Source organism: Ursus americanus, chromosome 21 (assembly GCF_024610735.1).
Source record: "Ursus americanus isolate L20-20 chromosome 21, mUrsAme1.1.p, whole genome shotgun sequence".
Lineage (NCBI taxonomy): Eukaryota > Metazoa > Chordata > Mammalia > Carnivora > Ursidae > Ursus > Ursus americanus.
In genome coordinates this window covers 53,334,131-53,360,250 of record NC_142147.1, presented here as the reverse complement: position 1 = coordinate 53,360,250, position 26,120 = coordinate 53,334,131, and the positions used below count along the sequence as shown (strand labels likewise).

Here is a 26,120-nt window from a genome sequence, read left to right as displayed (position 1 = left end):
CAGTCATGCCTGTGCAATGCAGCCTCCATAAAAACCCATTAGGACAGTGTTTAGACAGCTTCCAGGTTGGGGAACAAGTGGAGATTGGGGGAGAGTGGTGCACTTGGGGAATGCATGGAAGCCCCTTGCCCTTTCCCCGTACCTGGCCCTGTGCATTTCTTCCATCTGGCCGTTCCTGTGGTATATCCTTTTATGGTAAACTGATAATCTAGAAAGTAAAATGTTTCTCTTGAGTTCTTTGAGCTGCTCTAACAAAGAAATTGGACCCGAGGAAGAAGTTGTGGGAACCTCTGATTGATAGGCGGTCGATCAGAAGTACCGGTGACAATCTGGACTTGTGACTGGCATCTGAAATGGGAGAGGGGAAGGACAGTCTTGTGGGACTGAACCCTTAAATGGTGGAACACTTAAATGGTAGATAATGTCAGAATTGAGCTGAATTGTAGGACACTGAGCTGGTGTCCCAAGAATTGCTTATTTTTGTTATGAGGAAACCATCATGTTGGAAATTGAGTCTCAGAATATCAAAAGAACCTGCCTCTCCATTTAGCCAGCCCTTTCTTGTTTTTTGATGTATTTTGAAGTAAATTGCAAACATTAGTAAACTGCTCCCTAAATACTCCGGCATGTATATCATTAACTTAGGGTTTAATATTTATTTATAGTATCTTTATTTTGATGTAAAATGTGTATACAACGAAATGTACAAGTCTTAACAAACCATTTAGTAGTTTTGACATATGTATGCTCACCTGTGTTACATCCATTGACATGACGATGGCAATCTGGTGAGTTACATTAGTTGATTTTTGAATGGCAGGATATGTTTAATGAGTTTTAAGTTTCCTCCATAAAGGTAAAACTAGATTCACCAACGCTTGGATACATAATGTATTGTGAAAATGATCATAATAAATTCATACGCATTTTTTCCATATCACTAAGTGAAAAATCACTTGAAACAAGAATGTGCCGTTACAGATAACATCGTCATTTGAGGATGTGGTTGTGGACTTCACATCGGAGGAGTGGCAGCTACTGGAAGCTGTTCAGAAGAACCTATACTGGGATGTACTGTTGGAAAATGATAGCAACCTCATGTCCGTGGGTAAGGACTCTTGGTGAACCTGCAGCCTATTGCCATTCCTTTCTTAACTGCTGGAATTTATAAGTTTTCTGAAATGTTTAATGTCTTTGAACTTAGGATTTATAGATGGTAGAACCTTTGTGTCTGTCTGAACCTGGGGAGTGGATCTTGCTCTCACCTACCAACTGGAGGTTTTTCAGTTTGCTGAGGTGCTGACTCTGAAACAGCCCCTTCCTACTTCTTCAGAGGTTCCAAAGACCAAGTTCTTGGTGCCATGTTTATCCATATGCAGATTGTTAGGCTTCCAGACTAGCAGCAATCCTCCATCTGGAGCAGGGAGTTATAGGTTGTACAGGGAGAAATCAGCAGTAAGGGCCATCTAGGTGAGTGGATAAAAGCCAGGTCCATGAGTGAAAGCCTAAGGAGCTAGAACCTTTGATAGGTTATTTTGAGAACACCACTTAAAAACCCTTAAACCCTTGAGGTGCCTGGCTGGCTCACTCGGTAGAGCATGCAGCTCTTGATCCTGGGGTCTGAGTTCAAGCCCCCCCCCCCTTTGGGGGAAGAGATTACTAAAAATAAACAAACAGACAAACTTAAAAAAAAAAAAAAAAGGAGATAGGCCCTTTATGTCTTTGCACTCTGTGTTATATCTGGAGCTTAACTAGGACCCGGCTTTCTTGGTAATTCTCTCTTTCTGGCATCTTCCCTCTTCATCAGCAGCACTGCTCATGTTGCCTTTCTCTTTCTCAGCATCTCACCTATGGTCAGAATTAAGCTTCCAGATACAAGTGGATTTTTCCCCTTAACCATGACTTTTATGTCCCGCCGCTTCCCTTCAATTTCTCTTCTCCTTCTAGTGGGTGCTTCCAACTTGTATTCTATTTCCAGAACACCTTGTCTTTCCTCAATCCCTTGATCCTTGTTATGAGAGTTGGCCCCTTCCAGTACCTAATCATATACACATTCACTGGTCTCCTTCCTAGAAGATACCTGGCAAGTTGACGATGGTATAGATTGGCTCCAGAAAAACTCTGACAGCCTGGATCCCATGGAGAGGCACCAGGAATGTGATGTATTCAGCAAAATATTTCACCTGAGAAAAGACTTCGATCAATTTGATTCAAATGGAAGAACTTTGAAACATAATTTAGATTTACTTTTCCAGAACAGAAATTATATAAGTAAAAAAGCTGAAAGTTATTTTTCCACACTATGCACAAAAACACTCATTCTGGAATTGCTAGGAATATGGTTGTGGAGAAGCTGTCAGTAAGACATTGTGCCTCAATATGTGTTATATAGAAATGAGATTTTATAAATGTAGCGGATGTCAAAGATCTTTTAACCATATGTCACAACTCCTTCTACACTGAGAAGTCACAAAGGAGAGAAACCCTCTGGATGCAGCGAATGCAGAAAATTTTTCTCACAGAAATCACAGTTTGTGGTACACCAGAGAATTCACACAGGAGAGAAAATACATGAATGTGGTGAGTGTCTGAAAGATCTTATTCAGAAGACAGAGCTTATTTTACATCAAAGAACTAACATAGGAGAGAAGCCTTATGAGTGCAGAGAATGTCCAAAGGCTTTTAGTAGTAAGTCTCAGCTCACTCAACGCCAAAGGTGTCACACAGGAGAGAAACCCTATGAATGCAGTGAGTGTGGAAAAGCCTTCCGCCACAAATCTAGTCTGATTTTGCATCAGAGAACTCATACCAGAAAGAAACCCTATGAATGTAACGAATGTCAGAAAACCTTTATTAGTAAGCCACATCTCATTAAGTGTGAGAGAACTCATACAGGTAAGAGATCCTGTGGATGTAAGGAATGTGGAAGAACTTTCTCTTAAGTTTAGTCTCACTTTGCATCATAAAACGCATACAGGAGAAAAATCTAATGAATGGAGTCAGGTTCAAAAGCTTTCATCCGCAGGTCACAGCTCCTTGAACACCAAAGAACTCACACTGGAGAAAACCCTTTTTCATGAATGTCCGAAGACTTTCATCCAGAAGTCAGAGCTCACTTTACATCAGAGAATTCATACTGGGGAGAAACCTTATAAATGCAGTCGGTATCAGAAAGCTTTCGTGAGGCAGTCAGAATGCGTTTCACATCAGAGAGTTTATAAGAGGGGGTGGAGGGGGGAGCCCTTCCAATGTGGTGAATCGGAAAGCCTTCAGCACCAAATCACCACTCATTATACACCAGAGAACACACACAGGAGAGAAACCCTACAGATGCAGTGGTTGTGGGAAAGTTTTCTCACAGAAGTCACAACTCCCTGTACATTAAAGAACCCATACAGGAGAAAAACCCTGTGAATGCAGTGAATGTGAAAAGGTGGGGCACCTGGGCGGCTCAGTCATTAAGCATCTGCCTTTGGCTCAGATCATGATCCCAGGGTCCTGGGATCGAGCCCCGCATCGGGCTCCCTGCTCGGTGGGAAGCCTGCTTCTCCCTCTCCCACTCCCTCTGCTTATGTTCCCTCTCTAGCTGTCTCTCTCTCTGTCAAATAAATAAAATCTTAAAAAAAAAAAAAATGTGGGAGAGCTTTCTCCTGGAAGCCTTGTCTAAGTGCCATCAAAGAACACATACAGGAGAGAGACCCCACAATGCAGTGAATGTGTGAAATCCTTTGGCGTCAAGTCACACCTCACTAGACACCAAAAATGTCATATAGTAGAGAAACCAGGTGGATAAGATGGATATGTGAAAATGAAAAAGCATTTAAGGAGGTCATTCCAACGTGAGACAGCAGGCATACGGGAGACAGTTCTTATGGTGACTAAAAAAAAGCTTCCACTCAGATGTTTACTTTCAATGAGAATTAAAATGAAAGAGAAATCTAGTGCCATAGACAAATAGACAAAAATCTTCAGTAATAACCTGCAGCACAGTCCTTCATCAGGAGAAGGCATACACGAGAGAAATTGAATTCAGCAAATGTGCAAAAGTTTTCACACAGAAACCCATAGGGGGACGAAACTGTACACAGGGGAGAAATGTTGCAAAATTTTCATTGAGAAACCAAATCTCAGTTGTATCAAAGAGTTTACACCAGAGCGAATCATAGAAGAGTCATAAATGTGAGAAAAATCTTTTTATTGAAAGAAACGTGATATTAGAGAATTTACACTAAGGAATAACTGATTGCCATAAAATGCTTGAAAAGGTTTTCTTTTTGAAAACCTTTTCTTTTCTTTTTTTTTTTTTTTTAAAGATTTTTTTATTATTTATTTATGTGACAGAGAGACAGCCAGCGAGAGAGGGAACACAGCAGGGGAGAGGGAGAGGAAGAAGCAGGCTCCCAGCCGAGGAGCCTGATGTGGGACTCGATCCCGCAACGCCGGGATCACGCCCTGAGCTGAAGGCAGATGCCTAGCGACTGCGCTACCCAGGCGCCCCTTGAAAACCTTTTCTGATTGTGAAAAAAAATGTCCACAGATAATACATAAAAGAATGCAAACCTGTGGGGGTGCCTGGGTGGGTCAGTTGCTTAAGTATCCAACTCTAGATTTCAGCTCAGGTCATGATCTCAGGGTCATGAGATCAAGCCCGGCCTTGGGCTCCGTGCTCAGCAGGGAGGCTGCTTGGGATTCTCTCTCCCTTTCCTCCTCCACCCTCTCTCTCATTGTAAAATAAATTAATTTCTTAAAAGGGGGGGGTGCCTAAGTGGCTCGGTTGGTTGAGCATCAGACTTGGTTTTGGCTCAGGTCATGATCTCGGGGTCGTGAGATGGAGTCCCACATAAAGCTTCATGCTAGGTGGGGAGTCTTCTTGAGGTTCTTTCCCTCTGCCCCTCCCCCCATTCATGTTACTTCTCTCTCTCTCTCAAATAAAAAAATCTTAAAAAAAAAAAAAAGTGGGGCACCTGGGTGGCTTAGTCGGTTAAGCATCTGCCTTTGGCTCAGGTCATGATCCCAGGGTTCTGGGATCAAGCCCTACATGGGGCTCCTTGCTCATTGGGGAGCCTGCTTCTCCCTCTCTGTCTCTGCCCCTCCCTCTGACTCATGTGCTCATTTGTGCTTGCTCTCTCTCAAATAGAATATTTTATAAAATTTAAAAAAAAATTAAAGTGTATAGATGACTACACCATGAATGCAACTTTATTGGGTATAAGAATTTATATTTAGGAAAAATTAAGCCAGGTCAATAAATTGAGATCATTTCCTCTAGAAATAATTTTATAAAGTAAGTCATGTTCTTGCTGTGAATACCATATTGATAAAGAATATATTTCAGAAGGCTTTCAGTATGAAGAAGATATCAGTGTTCACCGTGGGGTATGAGACTTTTTAAGTATGTGTATATGTGGAACATTTAGAACAATAAGAATAATAACCAGCAATTTCAGCTATATATTTAGGTGTTTATTTCCTGATAATATCATGGAACATGCTTTTTGAGCTTTGAAAATTGTGACTTTTTGAGCTATATGTGTAAGTATATTTATAGGTAAGAGTGAATATATGTTTTGTACTATTTTGAACTGATTTCAAAATTACAGAAAAGTTGCAAGAGTAGTTATGAAGAACTTAAAAAAATTTTTTTAGAGGGAGGGAGAGTGGGTAACCAATCGGGGCGGAGGGCAGGGGTGGAGGGAGAGGGGGAGAGAATCCTAAGTAGGTTCCATGCCCAGCTCCGAGCCCAACGTGGGACTTGGGGCTTGGTCTTACAGCCCTGAGATCATGACCTGAGCCGAAATCAAGAGTCAAATGCTTCACCAACTGAGCCACCCAGGTGCTCCATACAAAGGACTTTTCATCTGGATTCCCCAGGTGTTAACGTTTTACTGCAGTTGCTTTATTATATTCTCTCTGTCCACGGATACACACATACATAGTATTTTGTTTTCCTGAGCCATTCGAGAGTAAGTTTCAGACATGATGCCTCTTTGGTGTGTAAATACCAAGAACAAGGACATTGTCCAGCATAATCACAGTATAACTATTAAAATCAGGAACATTGATTCAGTACTGTTATCTCATTTACATCTGGCTGGCTCAGTTGGTAGAGCGTGCAACTCTCGATCTTGGGGTCATGAGTTCAAGCCTCACATGGGGTGTGGAGCTTACTAAAAAATAAATAAACTTAAAAAAAGTTACTTGGGACAACTTTAACAATTACATTGGAGTGATTATGAATAATAAAATTTGATTAGTTATTTTCTGTTTGTAGACTTAGAATTTTTATACCCATCCTTGTGGATGTTGGTATTATTTTTTTATATGCAAAACATTAGCATGGCTCCAGAAGTCAAAACTATACCCAAAGGCATACTCAGCAAAGTAATTTATATGATTTTTAGTACGTAGACTTCCCATAAAATATTGCAGCATTTGCATTTTGCATCACAACAGTGCAGTATCCTTATAACTGGAGTAGTAGGAATTACTATATTATCTGCAACCTGTTTTTTTGGATGAAGATGAGTGAGAGTATAGAGGAAAATATATGACTCTTTCCCAGTATTTCTGAAAGGGTTGGAATTCCTATTTATTTATGCTTATTCATGAATGTGGAATAAGAATAAGGATAGTTTGGGGCGCCTAGCTGGCTCAGTCAGTAGAGCGTGTGATTCTTGTCTCGGGGTCATGAGTTTAAGCCTCGCATTGAGCATTGAACTTACTTAAAAAAAGAAAAAAAAAAAGAATAAGGGTAGTTCCTTTTACAAAAAAAGAGAGAGAGCATTAATTATATGTTTTATGTATGCTGAGGCAAAAACCACATGTTCATCAGAGGGTCACTATACCACAGGGAAAAGAAATGAGCTGGAGCTATGTTTATCAGTATGATTGAATCTCACAAGCATAGTGTTGGTTGAGAAGTCTGGTCACAGAATACAAACAGTGTAAGAGTAAATGGTATAAAAAGAAGCATCTGGCCGGCTCAGCAGGAAGAGCGTGCACATGCAACTCTTGATCTGGGGGTTGTGAGTTCGAGCCCCACCTTGGGCAAGTAGAGATTGCTTGAAAAAAGAAATACATGGAATAAACAAACAAGTTTCTTAGAGATACATATATAGTAAAACTAAAGAATGGTAGGGGAATGCTAAACACAGAACTTGAGGATAGTAGTTACTTGTTGGTGTGAAAGGGGAATTTAGTCAGAAAAGGCAAAGAAAAGGCTTTCGCAGCGTCGGTAGTATTATCTCTCTGAAGCTTAGTGGTGGATGGGAGTCCTTACTAATTTTTTCTATCTTACATACATATTATGTGTATGAAATATTACAATTTCAGAAAGTACTATAATAGTGAATAAACATCAACATCACTTTCCTTTGTTTTGACTGTGAGACCTAATTGACAAAGTGTCTAACCCAAGTACTTGGTGATCAGTACCTACTATATTTGAACAATAAGACTTCATAGTGTCTTTCCATTGTTTTTATCATTGTAGGAATTTCATGAAGTGTCTGACAATAAAGTCAGAACACCTTTATATTAGCCAGATACTTAAGAGAATTGCATACTGAGATTTTGGAACAGTATGAAATAATTTGGCTTCATTTTTGCTTCACTGCAAATTTCCACATGACAAATCATTAGAAACCAAGCTTTTGTTTTAGAACAGTAGGTATGGGGCACCTGGGTGGCTCAGTCAGTTAGGGGTCTGCCCTAGGCTCAGGTCATGATCCCAGAGTCCTGGGATCAAGCCTTGTCTTCCTCTGAATTATTTCACTTAGCATAATGCCCTCAAGGTCCATCCATGTTGTCGCAAATGGCAAGATTTTCTCATTTTTTATGGCTAAATAACAGAATACATAGTTTGCTCATCTGTATTTTTAACTACTTCCCTGGCTGGTTCTCTTGTGGACATAGTGGAGATCATCATTATGGAAATACCACCGTAGACGGTATTTGGGGGAGGCAGGGAGGTGAGGCTGGGAATATGAGGACAAACAGTGGGAAACATCTATAACCTATTTTCTTCAGTCTAGTAACAGTGAGGGGTGAGGTGAGGGCCAGTCTCTGGAATATACATTCGGATGGATGAGGATATCCTGGATTTCTTGGAAGGTGGTTTGTTCAGGGAGCCCCAGAAAACTTACTCCCGAGAAGCTGACAGGGAAGTAAGCAAGTTCTGAGCCTCTCCCAGTGGGCATGAAGTGAGGTTCAGCAAACTTCCGCTTCCTTTATTGTGTCTTAGCTGCAAGCAACCACTAGGTGGGAGTTGTGTTCTAACTCGGGTTTTCATTAACTCGAACAAATACAGTAACGCAAGTAGCATCAACCCCAGGTCAAACCTGAGTTGTTTTGCTTTTGGTGGCCTCTGATCCCCCAGATTTCTCTCTTCTAATAAGCCCAGTTTTAGGTGCCATAGCTCTGATATGAATAGGGTGCTGTACTTGAGGTTGCCTAGATTCCAGAAGCCGAGAGGCTTCTTTAGCATAAAGGGGAATGGACACGAGAGGAATTAATTTTTTTAAAAAATAACCTTCTTATTGTGAAGGATACCAGAAGTGCAGAAAAGTGAATAAAACAAGAGTACAGCTTGTCCCATTCTTATAAAACAAACACCTATGTGCCCCCACATAAGTCAAGATTTAGAAACTTACGAAACCCCAGAAGCCGGCCAGCCAACCTCGTGTATTTTTCAGATCGAACCTGTTATCTCCTCCTAGCTGTGATCACCCTCTTGGCTTTCTGTAATAAATCCCTTGCTTTTTTTTTTTTTTTTTTAAGATTTTATTTATCTGAGAGAGAGAGAGAGAGCACGAGTGGGTGGAGGAACAGGGAGAGGGACAAGCAAACTCCCCGAGCCCGATGTGGGGCTCAATCCCAGGACCCCAAGTTCACAACCTGAGCCAAAGTCAGCCCCTAACCAACTCAGCCACCCAGGCACCCAAATCCCTTGCCTTTTAAAATTAAATCTAAGTATGTATACCTAAGTAGTATAGTTCAACTGCCTTTTGGAAAACTGTACATAAATGGAATATAACAAATCTATTCTGATATATGTGGCTTTTTCACTTAACATGATGATTTTTTAAAAAATTTATTTATTTGACAGAGAGAGACAGCCAGTGAGAGAGGGAACACAAGCAGGGGGAGTGGGAGAGGAAGAAGCAGGCTCCTAGCGGAGAAGCCTGATATGGGGCTCTATCCCAGAATGCTGGGATCACGCCCTGAGCCCAAGGCAGACGCTTAACGACTGCACCACTCAGGCGCCCCACCACTTAACATGATGATCTTAAGATTGACCCATGTCACACAGGCTACTTCAGTCATTTTTATTGTACAGTAATTCATTTTAGGAATATACTGCAGTTGTTTATCCTACTAAAGATGGACATTTGGTTTGTTTCCAGTTTGGGACTATTATTAAATATGTAAGTAATTTATAATCTTGGGCACGCTCTGTTGTCCACCTGTTTTCCCTCCCATATCATCTATGTATCCCAGCGTTCATAGGCACATGTTTGTTGGCAGGGCATAGATCTAGGAGTGGGTTTATTGGGTCATAGAGTGACTTTTTAAAAGACTTTAAAAGTGCAAAATGGAAACATCTACAAGAGTAGAAAGCTTCAAAAATTGAAAATATTTTGTTGATCTCTCATTGCCTTTCCTTCCTTTTTTCCCCTGGGGAATATATATATTTATTTATTTTAAAGATTTTATTTATTTGAGGGGGAGGAGAATACAAGCAGGAGAAGTGGCAGAGAGAGAGGGAGAAGCAGGCTTCCCACTGAGCAAGGAGCCTGACGTGGGGCTCGATCCCAGGACCCTGGGATCATGACCTGAGCCGAAGGCAGATGCTTTATGACCGAACCACCCAGGCGGCCCACAGATGAAGATTTTTAAAAACTATAGCCACCATACCATTACAATTGACAATTTAAAAAAATGTATTAAGTTCTCCAAAGAAACAGAACTAATAGGTTGTGTAGGTGTGGCTGTATGATTTCTTGGGAGGTATCAGCTCTCATGATTGTGGAGGCTGAGAATTTGGAGTTGGAAGGGGTGGGGAAGATGTCTTTCTGATTAATTAGTAATTCTCTTAGCTGCTCCTGAGAACCGCTCCTTTTAGAAGAGTAGAATATTGACAGCTTAACTCGCCCACATCTGGGACTTCAAGACCAAAGCAGTTCTAGAGGGCCTCGAACAAGATGGGGCAGCGACCTTTCTGTCAAGATGTATTTTGCTAACTGAGCTGTCCACATTGCCCTCCTAATAGCTTCCTCCCCAGCCCCATAAGAAGACCATTTGTTCTTGGGTGTGGACTATAAAGATATATCTGTGTTTCCAAGATCTGCTACTAGTTCTTACTCTGTTCTCTTGTAAAGAGAGCATTTATGTAACTGCTAGTCATGAGAGGAATCTGATTGCACATCACAGTTACCAGAGAGCTCGGTGAATAAATACGGATTCCTGCATTCTGCACCAGACTCTGTTAATCAGATGGCTTGATGCTGCAGTGACCTGACCCCTATTTAAAAAAAAAATACCTCCCCAAGTGATTCTGACGGAACAGCATCAGTGGTAGGTTCACATTTAGGAAACAGTTACCTAGATGGTATTTGGAGCTGGGAGAGCCATGAGATGGGAACATGAGGAAAAAACACAGTTGCTCAATCTTCAGTGTCCCAAGATCATGAGACATTCGCACAGGTTCTCTTTTTATCTACTAGCAAGTTTATCTAGTATCTTAGGGTGGGATGAGTTATAGGAGAGATCACCACTCTCCTATCTCTGGAATGTACATTCTGGAATGAAGGGACTTCCTGGATTAGAAAACAGACTTCCTTGCTCAGATGCGCTTAGAAATTCACTCTAGAGAGGGCACCTGGGTGGCTCAGTTGTTGAGGGCTGATTCTTGATTTCGGCTCATGTCATGATCTCAGGATTGTGAGATCGAGCACCTCGACGGGCTCTGCACTGGGCGTGGAGCCTGCTTAAGATTCTCTCTCCCGCTCTCTGCTTGCCCCTTCCGCCCCCAAAAAAATTCACCCTGGGGGAACTTGTGGAGGTTAGAATCTGGTTGTCCTAGAGGACCGCTCCCAGTGAGGTTGTACAGTTGAGGGGGCGGGTCAGACTCCCATTTCCTTGCTTTGTGTTCTGGCAGCCACAGGGTGGAGCTCGATTTCTAAGTTTGTTTTCTTTAGCACTTCGGACAAGTAAGGACACCAAAGCCAGCCATAACGGGATTGTTTGCAGCTGCTTCCTTTTGACCCCTCAGCTCTCCCTGCCCTGATAAATCCAGATTTCGAGAATTTCAGTGCCTCTAAGAATGGGTTGCCCTACTTGAGGCAGCCGAAATCCAGAAGCTATGAAGCATTCCTGGTATGAAGGAAAAGGAGCCTGAATTTCACTCAACTATTTAAAAAAAAAAAAAAAAGTGGGATATAACAAACCTAAGGGCAAAAATGAATAGAAGATAAACATGAAGATTAGGGATGCCTGGGTGGCTCAGTCAGTTCAGCATCCGCCTAGGTTCATGATCTCGGGGTGGTGAGATCAAGCCGCAGGTTGGGCTCCACCCTCCGCCGAGAGTCAGCTTGAGATTTTTATCTCTCTCCCCTCACTCCCCCCTTTAAAGTAAATAAATGAATCATTTTTTAAAATGAAGATTAATACCTTTGTGTAAAAGAAATACCCGTGTACCAGCAGCAAGTGAAGACAGATCATGATCAGCATTCCAGAAGCCATCAACCACACCGTACTTTTTTCTGATCATTTTCCCTCCCTCCTTCCAACTGTAACCGCTATCTTGATTATGGCAATCAATTCATCACTTTCCTTCATAATTTTACGGCATAGTTATATATCTCTAAACTGTCAGTTAAGTGTCTGCCTTTGGCTCAGGTCATGATCCCAGGATCCAGGGATCAAGTCCCCCATCGGGCTCCCTGCTCAGCGGGGAGTCTGCTTCTCCCTCTCCTGCTCCCCCTGCTTGTGCTTTCTCCCTCTCTCGCTCTCTCTGTCCAATAAATAAATAAAATCTTAATAAAATAAACGAAACAAAAAAACAATTTAGCCAAAAGCCCAGAGAAATGATTAGAAACAATTTAAATGGTTATTAATATGTAACTGATTAAATGTTTTGTTATCTCAATCCAGTGGAATACCATCAAGCATTAAAAAGGAGGAAACTACATGCTGATATAACTGGCATGTTTTTGCTAAGAATTGCTAGAATTTCATCTAGCTGAAAGGATGACTGAGAAAAGTATTATTTTAGGTGGTTGACTTTCCACCTACTTCTTGTAATGGAGGGGGATGAATATTGGGTAGGAAGCTGGCAGTCTCTACCACATCCTACCTCTTTGCCTCCTCAACATCCCTGTATACTCTTCCAAACAGAAGTAATCCCATTCTTTCCAAAGGTGATATAGCCCCAATGTTTTATTTTAGAGTTTTAGATTCAATGAGTTTTGTAAGTGTTTCTTTGTGATAAGCATTCCATAAACTTAAAAGAATCCTCGGCTTCCAGAGACTCAATACATAATAGTGCAATAGGAACTGGGCACACACAATGAAGACTTCCAATGAAGAACAGAAAAATAGGATACAGCAGGCACTATTCTGTTGCAAATAACCAAGGCCAGTGAGCAGGAATTGTAAGAATTCCTGGCCCTGACAGTGAAGCAAGTTTCATAATTAACCAGTTTGGAAGCACTGGTTCTGTTGAGAAGATGTATACCATCCTTTGTGGCTCCTGGCTTTGCACTCGTGCATTTCTTACTTGTGTCTTATTTTCTATAGCCACGCCTTAGTTGGACATTTCTTGGGAACTAAAAGGCATTTCTAGGAGTCAAAAATGCAATAGAAATAGGTAGACTGCCTTGTGCACTGGAAATGCAAAACTTTGGGGGTGACATGAGGAAAGGAGAGACAGAGGATGACAGTAAAGCAGCAGAACGAGTAAGGGACATTTGATAACAAGACTACCTAATATTTAGTTTGAGTTCTTTCTTTTGCCAATGCATCAGGGAACTATGTTGTGCAGTAATAGATAATATATGAGTGGTGTTTGCAGAGAGAGAAAAAAAAAAGCTGAGTACTATTGTGGACTGACTTTTTCCAAAATAAAAGCACCAGGCAAGAGTTAGCCAGAGTGTTTTACTTGAAGCAGAAGCTCAAAACCAGAGGTGTTCATAAAAATGTAAACCACATGGGAATTTGTAAATATTGTAAACTGCGGTGAGAATCCACTGGACACTCCCAATTCATGAAATGAGGATGAGAGATCATTTTAGCTACACATTACTTGACACCTGGATGACACTATTGTCTATTGATTCATTAATTCAATATTGAGTATCTATCACACATTAGACACTATTTCATACAGAGTATGGGGATCCATCAGTGAACAATATGGACCCAAATCCCTGCCTTCAGATAGCTTATATTCTCAGTATGTGAAGGAAACCATACCAAGTACTACACACACTATTATACTGTTTCATGCCAGTAAATCTGACAGTTTGGATGAAATGGCTAAATTCCTTGAAAGTCACGGTTTACCAAAATTGACAGAAGAGGAAATAGAAAATCTGAATAGTCCCATAACTATTAAAGTAATCGAACTCATTGCTAGAAGCCTTCCTGGAAAGAAAACTCAAGGCCAGCTGGCTTCGCTAGTGAAATTCTAAACATTTACGAAAGAAAAGAATCAGAGGAATCACTTCCCAAGTCTGTTTAGGAGGCCATCGGAAGTTTAATGTCAAAGCTGACAAGGACATTTGAGGAAAGGAAAGTAATAGATCGGGGCGCCTGGGTGGCACAGCAGTTAAGTGTCTGTTTTCGGCTCAGGGCGTGATCCCGGCGTTATGGGATCGAGCCCCACATCAGGCTCCTCCGCTATGAGCCTGCTTCTTCCTCTCCCACTCCCCCTGCTTGTGTTCCCTCTCTCGCTGGCTGTCTCTATCTCTGTCGAATAAATAAATAAAATCTTTAAAAAAAAAAAAAAGGAAAGTAACAGATCCATCTTCCATCTTTACATACACATAAATGCAGAAGTTCTAAACAAACCTAGCGAGATAAATTACAAATAGACAAAATACATCATGACCAAGTGTGGTTTATTCTGGGACTGCAAGGGTAGTGTAACATGCGGAAATTAATCAGTGTAATGTATGATGATTGAAAGGATGAAACTAATATGATCATCTTAATATATACATAAAATGGAAGTCATACAATCCAATAACCATTCATGATTTTGAAAAGAAAACTCTTAGTAAACTATGAATACAAAGAAGTTTCTGTAATCTGATTAAAATAGCTTTAAAAAACACCCTAGGCAAAATTTTAATGGTAAAATAACTAAAGTTTTCCCCTTACTATACTCTCTCACCTAAACTTTACAAATTTCCTACCACTTTCTTTTCTCCTCCCTTGTACTCTTTGACAGCCTCCACTTTATCCCAGGGTAGAGACTGAGGTCCAAAATCAAAATGACACCTTATGTCACCCCCCCCCAAATCAGGGGACACCAAAATATTTTTCCTGATGAGTGTCTCAGTATGACCCAAGGTAAGATGAAGCTGGAAATGGGAGCAGGGTTAAGAGTATGCAGAGCTCAAAAGTGTCCCCCAGCCCCCTTACATTGGCTGTAACTCTGCTTCTGCAGATGGTAAAGCAGATTTGGCTGTTGTGTCACTGGTCTGGGTTACGTCCTCAGTAAGGGCCCTCTCCAGACTGGCAGGCAGGGAGTGGATCAGTCTTTCTCGGAAGTCTTGGCCCACAAAGACGTAGAGCATTGGGTTGAGGCAGCTGTTGAAGAAGGCCAGGGAGCTCGTTGGATTAACAAAGACACGAAGGATTTTGTACTTACCCTCCAACAATCTCTCTTTGACCCAGACTGTGTTTAAAAGGGCAACCATTTGAAAGGGGAACCAACAGAGAAAGAAGGAAGCCACAACAGCAGTAAGGACCCGTAAGGGACGGCTGGATTGAATCATGCCTTTTTTGCGTATCTTGGCAGCAATGAGCCCATAGCAGATAGCAACGATGGACATTGGCATGCTGAAGCCAATGATGAACCGGATGATCCCTCTGGCCGTCAACATGGCGATGGTAAACTTCATCCTCTCTGCAGTACTGTTGCCCCAGGGTGCAAAGTTGAAAGTACAGTATGTATTCCCTGTTTCATCATTTTTTGTAGTCACAAAGATGAAAACTGGCAAAGTAAGGATTAGGGCAAGAATCCAGGGTACCATGATCACTTTTGTAGCCAGACTTACAGTACGGTGGTTCTGGGCCCAGACGGGATGCAGGACACAAATGCAGCGGTCCAGTGCGATGCAAGCAATGAGGAAAACACTCCCAAACAGGTTTATGTCCACCACAATGTGAACTGCCTTGCATAGGAACCAGCCAAAAGGCCACTGTTCTCTCAGGGCCTTTGAGACAATGAGGAATGGTAGGGTGGCAGTGAAGGAGAAGTCGGCTAAGGCAAGGTTCAGGTAACAGATCGTGGTGACTGTGCGTGCCATCCGGAATCCAGCCACCCAGATCACAAGCCCGTTGCCCAGGACGCCAAGGACAAAGGTGATCCCAAGCACCACCAATGATAGGATCCGCAGAACCGTGTAGCCAGCAGACTCATGGAGCATCTCCTGACTTCCATTCACAGGGATAGAGAGGTTGCGCTCCATCTTGCCCACACCTGAAACATTTCAACAATGGTCATGTCTCATCTGCAGAACCATCTGCCAGCATCCCTATTCGTGGCCATCATCAACCTCCAATAAGCTCCCACTCCAACCAGGACACCCACTCTCCTGAAACCTGTGGCCAGTCATACTATAAAATTGGCACTCCCTTGGCTATTACTTTGGGAGAGGATAGTTCTCCATATTCCCATAATTATTCAGATGTATTCCACCTGTTGGGCTGATTGCTTAGTCAAGAAGCTTCCTGTTCACTAGCAGAAAACTACACTGAGGGTATATAGATAAGAAAAAATTGGTGGGTAGACAATTATGGCCTAGTGAGGGGAAACACTAGACTCAGTCAGTAGGTTCACCTCTCACCCATGATTCACCGCACAGATGCTGGCAAGCTCTGCAGCGATTTCTGCCCCAGGTTCTCCCAGACTCCCAGCTCCCACTACGAGAACCCTTCACCTGCTATTTGCTTAGTATTGAGGTTAAAGTTGTAGAATTTGGTTTGAGTGTGTAATTGAGGACCTTGAACTGTTACTGGTAATATGTAGTAATACTGTTACATCATGTGGATTGTGTGCTAGAGGAAGTCAGCAAAGGGGGCCCTATCTCTGCTTTCAACCTTCTGTTTTTCATTGCTTGATATGGATCTCTTCTCTGGGATGTGAAGAATTTTTGCCCGTTGCATAGCGTTAGTGTTCTGTGGGGTAAAGGTATGAGAGTAATAAAGTTTGTTAGTAGTAACTGTTGGGTTCTTGTCAGAGACCATGCACTGTGTTAATTGCTATATGTGGGGATCCAGTTTGATCTATGTAAGAATGCTATAATGCTCGTTATTTCTGGTTTTCATAAGAATAAACTGATGTTCAGAGCAGTTCTAGAAACTGCCCAAAGTCACTTAAGTAGTAAGTGGTAGAGGAAGGACTTTGACCCAGGTTAATCTGGCTTTCTCTGTTACACATTTGTGACAGACATTGCTGGTTGCCCCCAATCCATTCCCCTAGTCTCTTCTGCTGCCCAAACCACGGTTTTGTTTAGTTACTCATCCTTCTGAGAGGGTGTTCTTTCCTCTCTGTCTCTGGAGGCAAATTCTGATTAGTTTCACCCGTAGCTGGAATCCCCTTTGCTTTGCAAAGGCTTGCTTTGACAGTGGGCACATGACTAAATCCTAGACAGTAACACTGTGGGAAGATATCCAGGGGAGCTTCTAGGGATAGATTTGCTTGCTCTTAAGAAGAAGACTCCCCCTTAAAAAAAAAAAAAAAAGAATACAAATCCCCCCACCAAAAATAAAGAATAAGAATTCAAAAAAATGTAGTGTCTGCGTCTGGACCAGGTCACGTCTGTAACCACTGGCTCCACATTCAACCCAGAAGTCTGTGTGACTTGTGCCACATTAACAGATTTCCTCCTATTGTGATCTGTTAGCTATATCAGAAATATCCAGGGTGGCTGGGGTGCCTGGCTGGCTCAGTCAGTAGAGCATGCAACTCTTAATCTCAGGCTTGTGAGTTCAAGCCCTACTTTGGGTGTAGAGATTACTTAAAATCTTAAAAAAAAAAAAAAAATCCACGGCGGCTATTAATAATGCATATTCATGAACCCCACCCTGGAATCTCTTTGCATAAAAGTTAAGGTGGTCTTCTAAGGCCTCAAAAATTTGAGGATCATTTTACTCTGGGCTATTCAGCCTCCTTAAGAGAAATTGCAATTACTGAGCACCTTTTCACATTTAATACTCATGATAATACTGCAAGGTGTCGGGGCGTCTGGGTGGCTCTGTTAAGTGTCCAGCTCTTGATTTTGGCGCAGGTCATGATCTCAGGGTGATGGCATAGAGCACCACGTCAGGCTCCATGCTTAGCAGGGAGTCTGCTTCAGATTGTCTCTCTCTTTCTTCCTCTTCCTCTCCCCTCACGTCTCTCTAAAATGAATAAATAGGGACACCTGGGTGTTTCAGTCAGGTTGAGTGTCAGTCTTTCGGCTCAGATTGTGATTTCAGGGTCATAAAATTGAGCCCCACATCAGGCCGTGTGCTCAGGGAGGAGTCTGCTTGAGATTCTCTGTCCTCTCCCTCTGCCCCTCCCACCCATGGTCTTTCTCTCTCTCTCTAAAATAAATAAGTAAATCTTTAAAAAATAATAATAGGGTGGGGGAATGGGGTAATTGGTTATGGGCATTAAGAAGGGCACTCGATGTGGTGAGCACTGGGTGTTATATGCAACGGATGAATCACTAAATTCAACCCCGAAACTAATAATATACTATAGGTTAACTAAGCTGAATTTAAGTAAAATTAAAACTATAATAATAATAATAATAATAATAATAATAATAATAATATTGCAAGGTGTCTGTTATCATCCTTCTTTTATCAAGGGGAAACCATGGCCCAGAGGTTTCAGTAGTTTGTTCAGCATCATGCCCAACTAGTCAGCAGAGGCAGCAAGTTATAAAAACTGGATTTAACCAATTCCAGAGCCACTGGCTTTGCCAGTCTAAAATGCTGCTTTTTAAAGGAGTTCCCCCAAGATTACCTGGAAGTGATCTCCATCCCTCCGGTCCTTCTTCCTGTCTTTACCAGTCACTTTCCAGCGGGCCTCTATGGCACATCGCTTGATGTGTAGTGCAGGTTCTCGACCTTGGCGCCATTGACATTTGGGGCTGGATAATTCTTAGTTTTGGAAGACTGTCCTGTGCATTGTGGAATGTTTAGCAGCATCCCTGACCCCTGTCTACTCAATGCTAGAGGCAGCTGCACCGCCAGTTTTGACATCCAAAAGTGCCTACAGACATTGTCAAATGTCCCCTGGGTTGGGGGGGGGATCACTCCCGGTTGAGAGTCACTGTTACCAGTGTGAAAAGTGCTAGGCTCTGGAGGGAGGTCAGTCTGTGTTCTACTCTTCATCTGACACCTGCCCAAGGAGTTCTTAGTGCCGTCTCTTTGACCTTCAGTTTGCTCCTTTGCAGAATGGAGGCGGTTTTATGGTGCAGACTGATTTTCAGGTGAGGATTAATTAAGAGTGGACATGGAAGTGTTTGAGGCTGGACCAAGTGAGTCTTTAATAGATGGAAACTCTCAGTCTTCACCAGGCTCTATGCTGTGTGCTGGGGTTCAGTCCCGGGCCATGCATTGTGGAAGCTCAAGTTCAGGTCAAGACCAGTGCTCGTAACAGTAGTAGCTAGTACTTAGGAATATTTTCCATATGTCAAGAGCTCCTTTAGCCCTCGCCACAACCCTCACATATGAGCATTTGAGCTCAGCCAGACAGATTCCACCAGAATTGTCCCCTCAATTCTCTGCCACCCACCATTCTGCCTTAACAGAGTAAAGTTCTCTCTACACACTCACTAAGCACCCTGTGAGGCGCTCAGAAAATATGGTATGTTCAGTGATCCACAGATCTTGGTTTAAAAATGCTGCTACAACACGGAAGGACAATTGTGCAATGACAGGAGGGGAAAGGCCAGTGAGGCAAAGTTGTACATTATGGGCCCACCCTAGTTGCGGTGTGGGAGACGGGACCTGTGAACCGCACACGATACGACTGTGGATTATGAGGGCTCCTGTTTGGTGAGCCCCTCAAATGTGCCAGTCACTGTCCATTTTATAATCTCCAATTACAACAACCTTGCTATGGGATAAGAAGAGGAAACCACGGCTCTGGCAGGGGAGGTGACTTGCCCAGTGAGTGTTACAACTGTTAGGGGCACAACTGAATTTATGACCAGATTTCAGATGGCAACTCAGTATTTCTGTGTTAGCTTACTCTACTTCTCTACCATATTTGCACTTCCAACTTTTGCTTTTTTTTTTTTCCTCCAAGTTTTGAAATAACTTCAGTTCTTTTCTCCTTCCTGCTTTTACCTGGCATCTCCCCTTCTCGTCCCCTCTCTCAGCAGATGCCTTTGCCTGATATTGTAATGGGAAAATGGTAACCATGAGAACTTTTTAGCCTGCCCTGCCCCAAACCTTCCAATCCACCTGCACCTGTCGTAGCGAGTAAAGAGTTCTCTTTCATCCCAGCAGCTACCCTCCCATGTTTGCTCCCTCTCTACTTCACCTTCTGGAGAAATTTCTTCCTGCATTATCCCCTTTCTTTTCTCCCAAAGACAAAAACCCAAGATTTTCTTTCTACTAGGTTATTCTCACAATTCCATAAATGTGACCGTATCTCCTCCCTTTAAAAGAAACCATCCTGGGGCGCCTGGCTATTAGCTCAGTGGGTAGAGCATCTCAGAGTCGTGAGTTCAAGCTCCACATTGGGCATTGAGCTTACTTTAAAAAATAAATTAAAAAAAAAAAGAAAAAGAAACCATCCTTGGCCCATAGTCCTTTCCAGCTTCAGCCCTATTTCTCTCAAGAGAATTCTTTCTGTGAAGAGGATTCATAGCCAAACTTTAGAAGGGAGCCTCTCCACTCCTCACCTCACATTTTCTCCTAAACATACTCCAGACTGACTTTGCTGCTCACCGCTCCACAGAATGTGCTCTCCTCAGGGATACCTGTGGCCTTCTCCTTGCCCACTCCAGTGGTCCCTTTTCAGTCCTCATCCTGATACCTCAGTGACAGAGGACCCACGGACCCCTCCCTCCTTCTTAAGACATTTTTCTTATGCCTTGAGATGATCAAATGTATCCACAGCACACTTTTGGTTGATATTATAGCTCAGTTGGCCACCTCTTCTCAGTCCAATTTACTAGGTTTTTCTCCTCTAAATTTAACTTTTTTTATTTTTAAAGATTTTTTTAAAAGGTTTTATTTATTTATTTAGAGAGAAAGCACACTTGTGCATGAGCAGGGGGAGGGGCAGAAGGAGAGGGAGAGAGAGAATCCCAAGCAGACTCCACACTGAACACGGAGCCCAACGCGGGGCTCAATCTCACAACCCTGAGATCATGACCTGAGCTGAAATCAAGAGTTGGATGCTTGACCGACTGAGCCACCCAGGCGCCTCTGAAAGATTTTATTTTTAAGATTTTATTTTAAGATTTCTCCACACCCAACATGGGGCTCAAACTTACAACCTTGAGATCAAGAGTCACACACTCCACTGACTGAGCCTGCCAGGCGCCCCCTCTAAGTTTAAATGTTAGGGCGTCTCTGGGCTTATACCCCTTCCATGCACTATACAGAGTCTTTCCATAGTAATATCCAGTCTCATGGCTTATAATACCACATTGATAACTCCTTTTTTTTTTAAGTTTTATTTATTTAAGTACTCTCTCTACCCAACATGGGGCTCGAACTCACAACCTTGAGATCAAGAGTCACATGCTCCACTGACTGAGCTGGCCAGACACCCCCTCTAAGTTTAACTTTAAATGTTAGGGTGTCTCTGGGCTTATACCTGCTCCCTTCCATCCTCTATACGTAGTCTTTCCATAGTATCATCCAGTCTCATGGCTTATAACACCACATTGATAACTCCTTTTTTTTTTTTTAGTTTTATTTATTTAAGTAATCTCTACACCCAACATGGGGCTCGAACTCACAACCCGGAGGTCAAGAGTTCCATGCTCCGCTGACTGAGCCAGCCAGGTGCCCCGGTACCAATAGCCACCTGACTTCTTGACATCTCCCTGTGGGAATCCCATAGGCATTCCAAACCTGACATTACCCAAACCAAACTCTTACTATCCCATCCTCCCAAATCTGCCTCTCTCCTAGTATTCCATATCTGTTTGGATTAAACACTCAGCTGTTAAAGCTCCAAATCTAAAATGGATCCTTGATGCCTTTCCCTTATCACCCAACCCAATCCAAGTCTATCGATTCTGTCTGCAAAGCAACTAAATCCACACCCAGAATCATTCCCATCCCCACTGCCCTTGTCCATGGCTCCTCGGCTGGCCTGCATATTTGCACTGACCTTGCAAATAGCTTCTTCCTGCTTCAAATGTCTCCCCTGCCACTACCCCCCCAGAAATCCATCTTCAGACAATAGCCAAATGATCTTTTAAAAACACAGAACACGACATTCTGCTCAGCATCCTCCAGTGGTTTCCAAACTCCGACTTCCAAACTCAACCTTACTGAGCACTCTTGGATCTTCCCCATCTATCCTTTTGTGACCCAATTTCCAAAGTGTGGGAGAGTCCCCACACCAACAAACAATTCTTGGACACCAGTAGGTGTCCAAGAATTCAACTCAATTCTCACATTATCAGACTCGCAGGTTTAAGGTTCAGTCCTAAAAGGTGCCCACCTGCCCCTGGGGCAATTCCGACACTAGTTACAAGCCCAGGGTACCTGTGCTTCTGACTGGCTGTAAATCAGAGGTTCCCACAACTGCTTCCGATTAATAAATAAACAGATTAGTAAATAAACAGATTCAATTAATCTGTTGCAGTGGCTCACAGAACCCAGAGAAATATTTTACTTACTAGATCATCAGTTTATTAAAGGATACAACTCAGGAACAGCAGATGAAAGAGATGCTGGGGCCAGGTATGAGGAAAGGGTGTGGCACTTCCATGTCCTCTCCAGGTAGCTGCCTTCCCCACATCTCCACATGTTTTCACCAACCCAGAAGCTCTCCGAAGCCCATCCTTTTGGGTTTTTATGGAGGCTTCATTACATAGGCATGGTTGATTAACTCATTCACCATTGGATATGAACTCAGTCTCCACCACTTCTTTCCCTGGAGGTCAGGGGGACGAGACTGAAAGTTCCAGCCATCCAATCACATGGTTGGTCCCCATCCTTAGGTGCTTTCCAGAAGTCACCTCCTTAACACAACAAAAGATACCTCAATTGCTCAGGAAATTCCCAGGGTTTTAGGAGCTCTGTGCCAGAAACAGGACCAAAACCGGGTGTATATTTCTTATTATATATCACAACATCACACTCAGTCATACTCCATACACTCACTCTGATCTTGCACAATGTGCTCCTTCCAAATTGAATTCCTTCAATTCCTTCAATTCCTTGAATATGCCAAGCTCATCGCCATCTCAGGGCTTCTGCCTCCTCTGTTCCTTCTGCCTACGATGCTCTTTCAAGCTTCCCACGTTTGGCTCTTATCGAATATTCATTCTCAGCTTAGTAATTACATCTTCAGAGGCCCCACCTGGCCCACAATGCAGAGCAGCTAATCCAGGCACAGTTTATCCTACCAGATATTTTTGTTTATGTATCTATTCTTTCATTTTCTGTTCTAAATATCCTCCACATTGGAGCACCTGGGTGGCTCAGTCGGTTAAGCATCTGCCTTTGGCTCGGGTTATGATCCCGGGGTCCTGGCGTCAAGCCCCAAACTAGGCTCTCTGCTCAGCAGGGAGGTCGTTTCTCCCTCTTCCCCTGCCCCTCCTCCTGATCGTGCTCTCTCTCATGCGGTCTCAAATAAATTAAAAAAAATATTTAAAATAAATAGCGAGATAAATAAATAAATAAATATCCTCCACAGTAGTATATATGCTAGAAGACTACCAAATTCTTTAGGTGCTAAAACTCTAGAGTAATGCTGTCGAATAGAAACGTACACGTGGGGGCGCCTGGGTGGCGCAGTTGTTAAGCGTCTGCCTTCGGCTCAGGGCGTGATCCCGGCGTTCAGGGATCGAGTCCCACATCGGGCTCCTCAGCCGGGAGCCTGCTTCTTCCTCTCCCTCTTCCCTGTTGTGTTCCCTCTCTCACTGGCTGTCTCTCTGTCACATAAATAAATAAAATCTTAAAAAAAAAAAAAAAGAATCTCAAGGATCCTGAGGAGCCAAAACAATTAAAAAAAAAAAAAAAGAATCATACACATGAGCCACATGTGAGGCTTACCATTCTTTCATGTTTTGTTTTGTTTTAACATTTTATTTATTTGACAGAGAGAGAGAGAGACAGCCAGCGAGAGAGGGAACACAAACAGGGGGAGTGGGAGAGGAAGAAGCAGGCTCCCAGTGGAGGAGCCTGATGTGGGGTTCGATCCCAGGACCCCGGGATCATGCCCTGAGCCGAAGGCAGACGCTTAACAACTGAGCCACCCAGGCGCCCCTTACCATTCTTTCTACAAAGTAGAAGAAATCGATTGTGATAACATATTAATTTTAATAATATATTGTATGTAACCCAACATATCAAAAAGAATATTCATTGGAACATGGAACCAATATAAGAATTATCAATCAGCAGGGCGCCTGGGTGGCTCAGTCGTTAAGCGTCTGCCTTTGGCTGGGGTCATGATCCCAAGGTCCTGGGATCAATCCCTGCATCGGGCTCCCTGCTCCGCTGGAGCCTGCTTCTTCCTCTCCCACTCCCCCTGCTTGTGTTCCCTCTCTCACTGACTGTCTCTCTCTCTGTCAAATAAATAAGTAAAATCTTTAAAAAAAAAAAAAAGAATTATCAATCAGCTATTTTATATCCTTTTTCCATGCTAACTCTTTGAATATACTAAACGAATCCTACACTTAGAGCACAGCTCAGCGAGAGCTCAATTACTATATGTGGCAAGTGGATTCTATATTGGACAGTCCAGCTCTGAAGGTTTAGGAGGTATCTGCCACCTAGCAGATGTTCAAATAACAATTTTCGAAATTGTTAGGCCCCAACTTACCACCAGCTAAGATCCTTTTTCTGTTGCTAGTTCCCGCTTCCTGCAGAGTGACTCAGGGTAGGCAGATGTTTTATTGGACAAGGTCGGGGAGGGGTGGTGGAGCTGGAACCAATCAGGTGACAGAAACCCAGGGCTTTTTGCAATTTCCAGAAAGCACCCTGGATATGTTGTCAGTGTACTCTCCTTAGAGACTGAAGTCTGAATGTTCCCCTCACCTCCAGCCTACTGTGGGAGACAGGAATTCAGCCCTCTAAATGTCAAGGGTCGGGGCGCCTGGGTGGCACAGCGGTTAAGCGTCTGCCTTCGGCTCAGGGCGTGATCCCGGCGTTATGGGATCGAGCCCCACATCAGGCTCCTCCGTTATGAGCCTGCTTCTTCCTCTCCCACTCCCCCTGCTTGCGTTCCCTCTCTCGCTGGCTGTCTCTATCTCTGTCAAATAAATAAATAAAAAATAAAAAAATTAAAAATAAATGTCAAGGGTCAAGGAGTGTAGGTGTCCAGGCCCTTTCTCCTTCGGAGATTGAGGAAAATGAAGGAAACAATTACTGAGGTGAGGAGAACTCGAGACAAGCAATACAAAGTGGTAGATGATGGTTAAGCCAAAACTCGTTTCTCTCCTCACACAGCACTTCTGACACCAAATGTGTAGTAAAGGGCTCGATCCCACAAGACCGCCCCCATTTCAGATGCTACTTGCAAGACCCAGGTTGTCACTTACACCTGACGGACCAGCTATAAATCAGGGATCCCTGGGACCCCCTCCTCAGGTTCAGTAGTTTGCTAGAGTGGCTCGACAAACTCAGGAAGGCAATTTGCTTTTGTTTACCAGTTTATTTTAAAGGATTCAAGACCAGCAGAAGCCAGCATCCATCATGTCAGTTCTGATGAAAAATGAACAGTAGAGTTCTTATCACCCCCAGGCATGGCTGGACCAGCCAGGAACCTGTAGGAAGGCAACCCCGCGAGCTTACAAGTAGTTAATTAGCACTACCCTAAAGGTATAATCACCAGATGTACTTCATGAAATCTCTAACCTAAAGAATAAAGATATTCTTCAGATTCTCAGTCTCTTGAGTTGGAAAAGACCTCCAGGGGACCAGATACAATGGCACCATAGCACCTGCTAACATTATCTCATGGGCCTCCAGTCAGCGGCATCCACCTTCTCAGGAGACCCCTGCCCCAAATTTTACCCATTGTTTTATTTTAAAGATTTGTTTGAGAGAGAGAGAGAGCACAAGCAAGGTTGGAGAGGGAGAAAAAGAATCTCAAGCAGACTCCCCACAGAGGGAGGAGCCTGACTCGGGGCTCGATCCTGTGACCCTGAGATCATGACGTGAGCCAAAATCAAGAGTAGGACACTTAACCGACTGAGCCACCCAGGGGCCCCAAATTTTGCCCTTTAAAACCCCTGACTTGCAAGGCATCAGGGGATTTGGGGCTAATGAGCATTAGCCCCGCATTCTCCTGAGCGGTGCCACACCAATAAATAGCCCTGCTCTCTCCTCTGCCAAAGCTCAATGTCCGTTTTTACTGGCTTGTGCACGGGAGGTGGACAAACTCATTTGGTTCGGTTACAGGGCCGGATGAAGAGATGCCTAGGGCAAGGTACGAGGAAGGCGGAGTGCACACTTTCCCCGCCCTTTCTGAGGGCTCCACCCTCCCAACACCTTAATGTGTTCGCTAGCCTGGAAGCTCGTCAAATCTTCTCCGTCAGGAGTTTTTACAGAGCTTAATTTTCAGCCCCCTCCCATCTCCCCTTCCTGAAGTCAGTGTATGGGGCTGAAAGTCCCAAACTTTAATCACCTGGTCTTTCAGCCCCCCTTAAGTCACCTCATTAGCATAAACTCTGGTGTGATCAGAAAGAGCTCCC

The 26,120-nt window shown here is 43.2% G+C and overlaps 1 protein-coding gene across 5 annotated transcripts; it reads right to left on the bottom strand.

Moving 5' to 3' along the window:
* Positions 1–14,103: 14,103 nt before the first annotated feature.
* Positions 14,104–24,285, bottom strand: FPR2 (formyl peptide receptor 2). Of its 5 annotated transcripts, none has more exons than XM_087871220.1 (3): positions 18,245–23,098; positions 17,430–17,631; positions 14,104–15,709 (listed from the first exon to the last, which is right to left on the bottom strand). In XM_087871220.1, exon 3 carries the CDS (start codon positions 15,696–15,698, stop codon positions 14,643–14,645), a length of 1,056 nt encoding a protein of 351 aa, XP_087727346.1. In that variant the 5' UTR covers positions 15,699–15,709; positions 17,430–17,631; positions 18,245–23,098; the 3' UTR covers positions 14,104–14,642. The 5 variants fall into 5 exon arrangements, with proteins under 5 accessions (XP_087727346.1, XP_045631155.1, XP_045631153.1 ...); XM_045775199.2 differs by lacking the exon at positions 17,430–17,631 and having other exon boundaries at positions 18,245–18,849; positions 22,121–23,098; XM_045775197.2 differs by lacking the exons at positions 17,430–17,631; positions 18,245–23,098 and adding an exon at positions 24,248–24,285.
* Between the last annotated feature and the right edge of the window lie 1,835 nt (positions 24,286–26,120).

Coding starts and splice junctions, on each gene's coding strand:
- FPR2 (XM_045775197.2), bottom strand. CDS start 15,698: ATGGAGCGCAACCTCTCTATCCCTGTGAATGGAAGTCAGGAGATGCTC.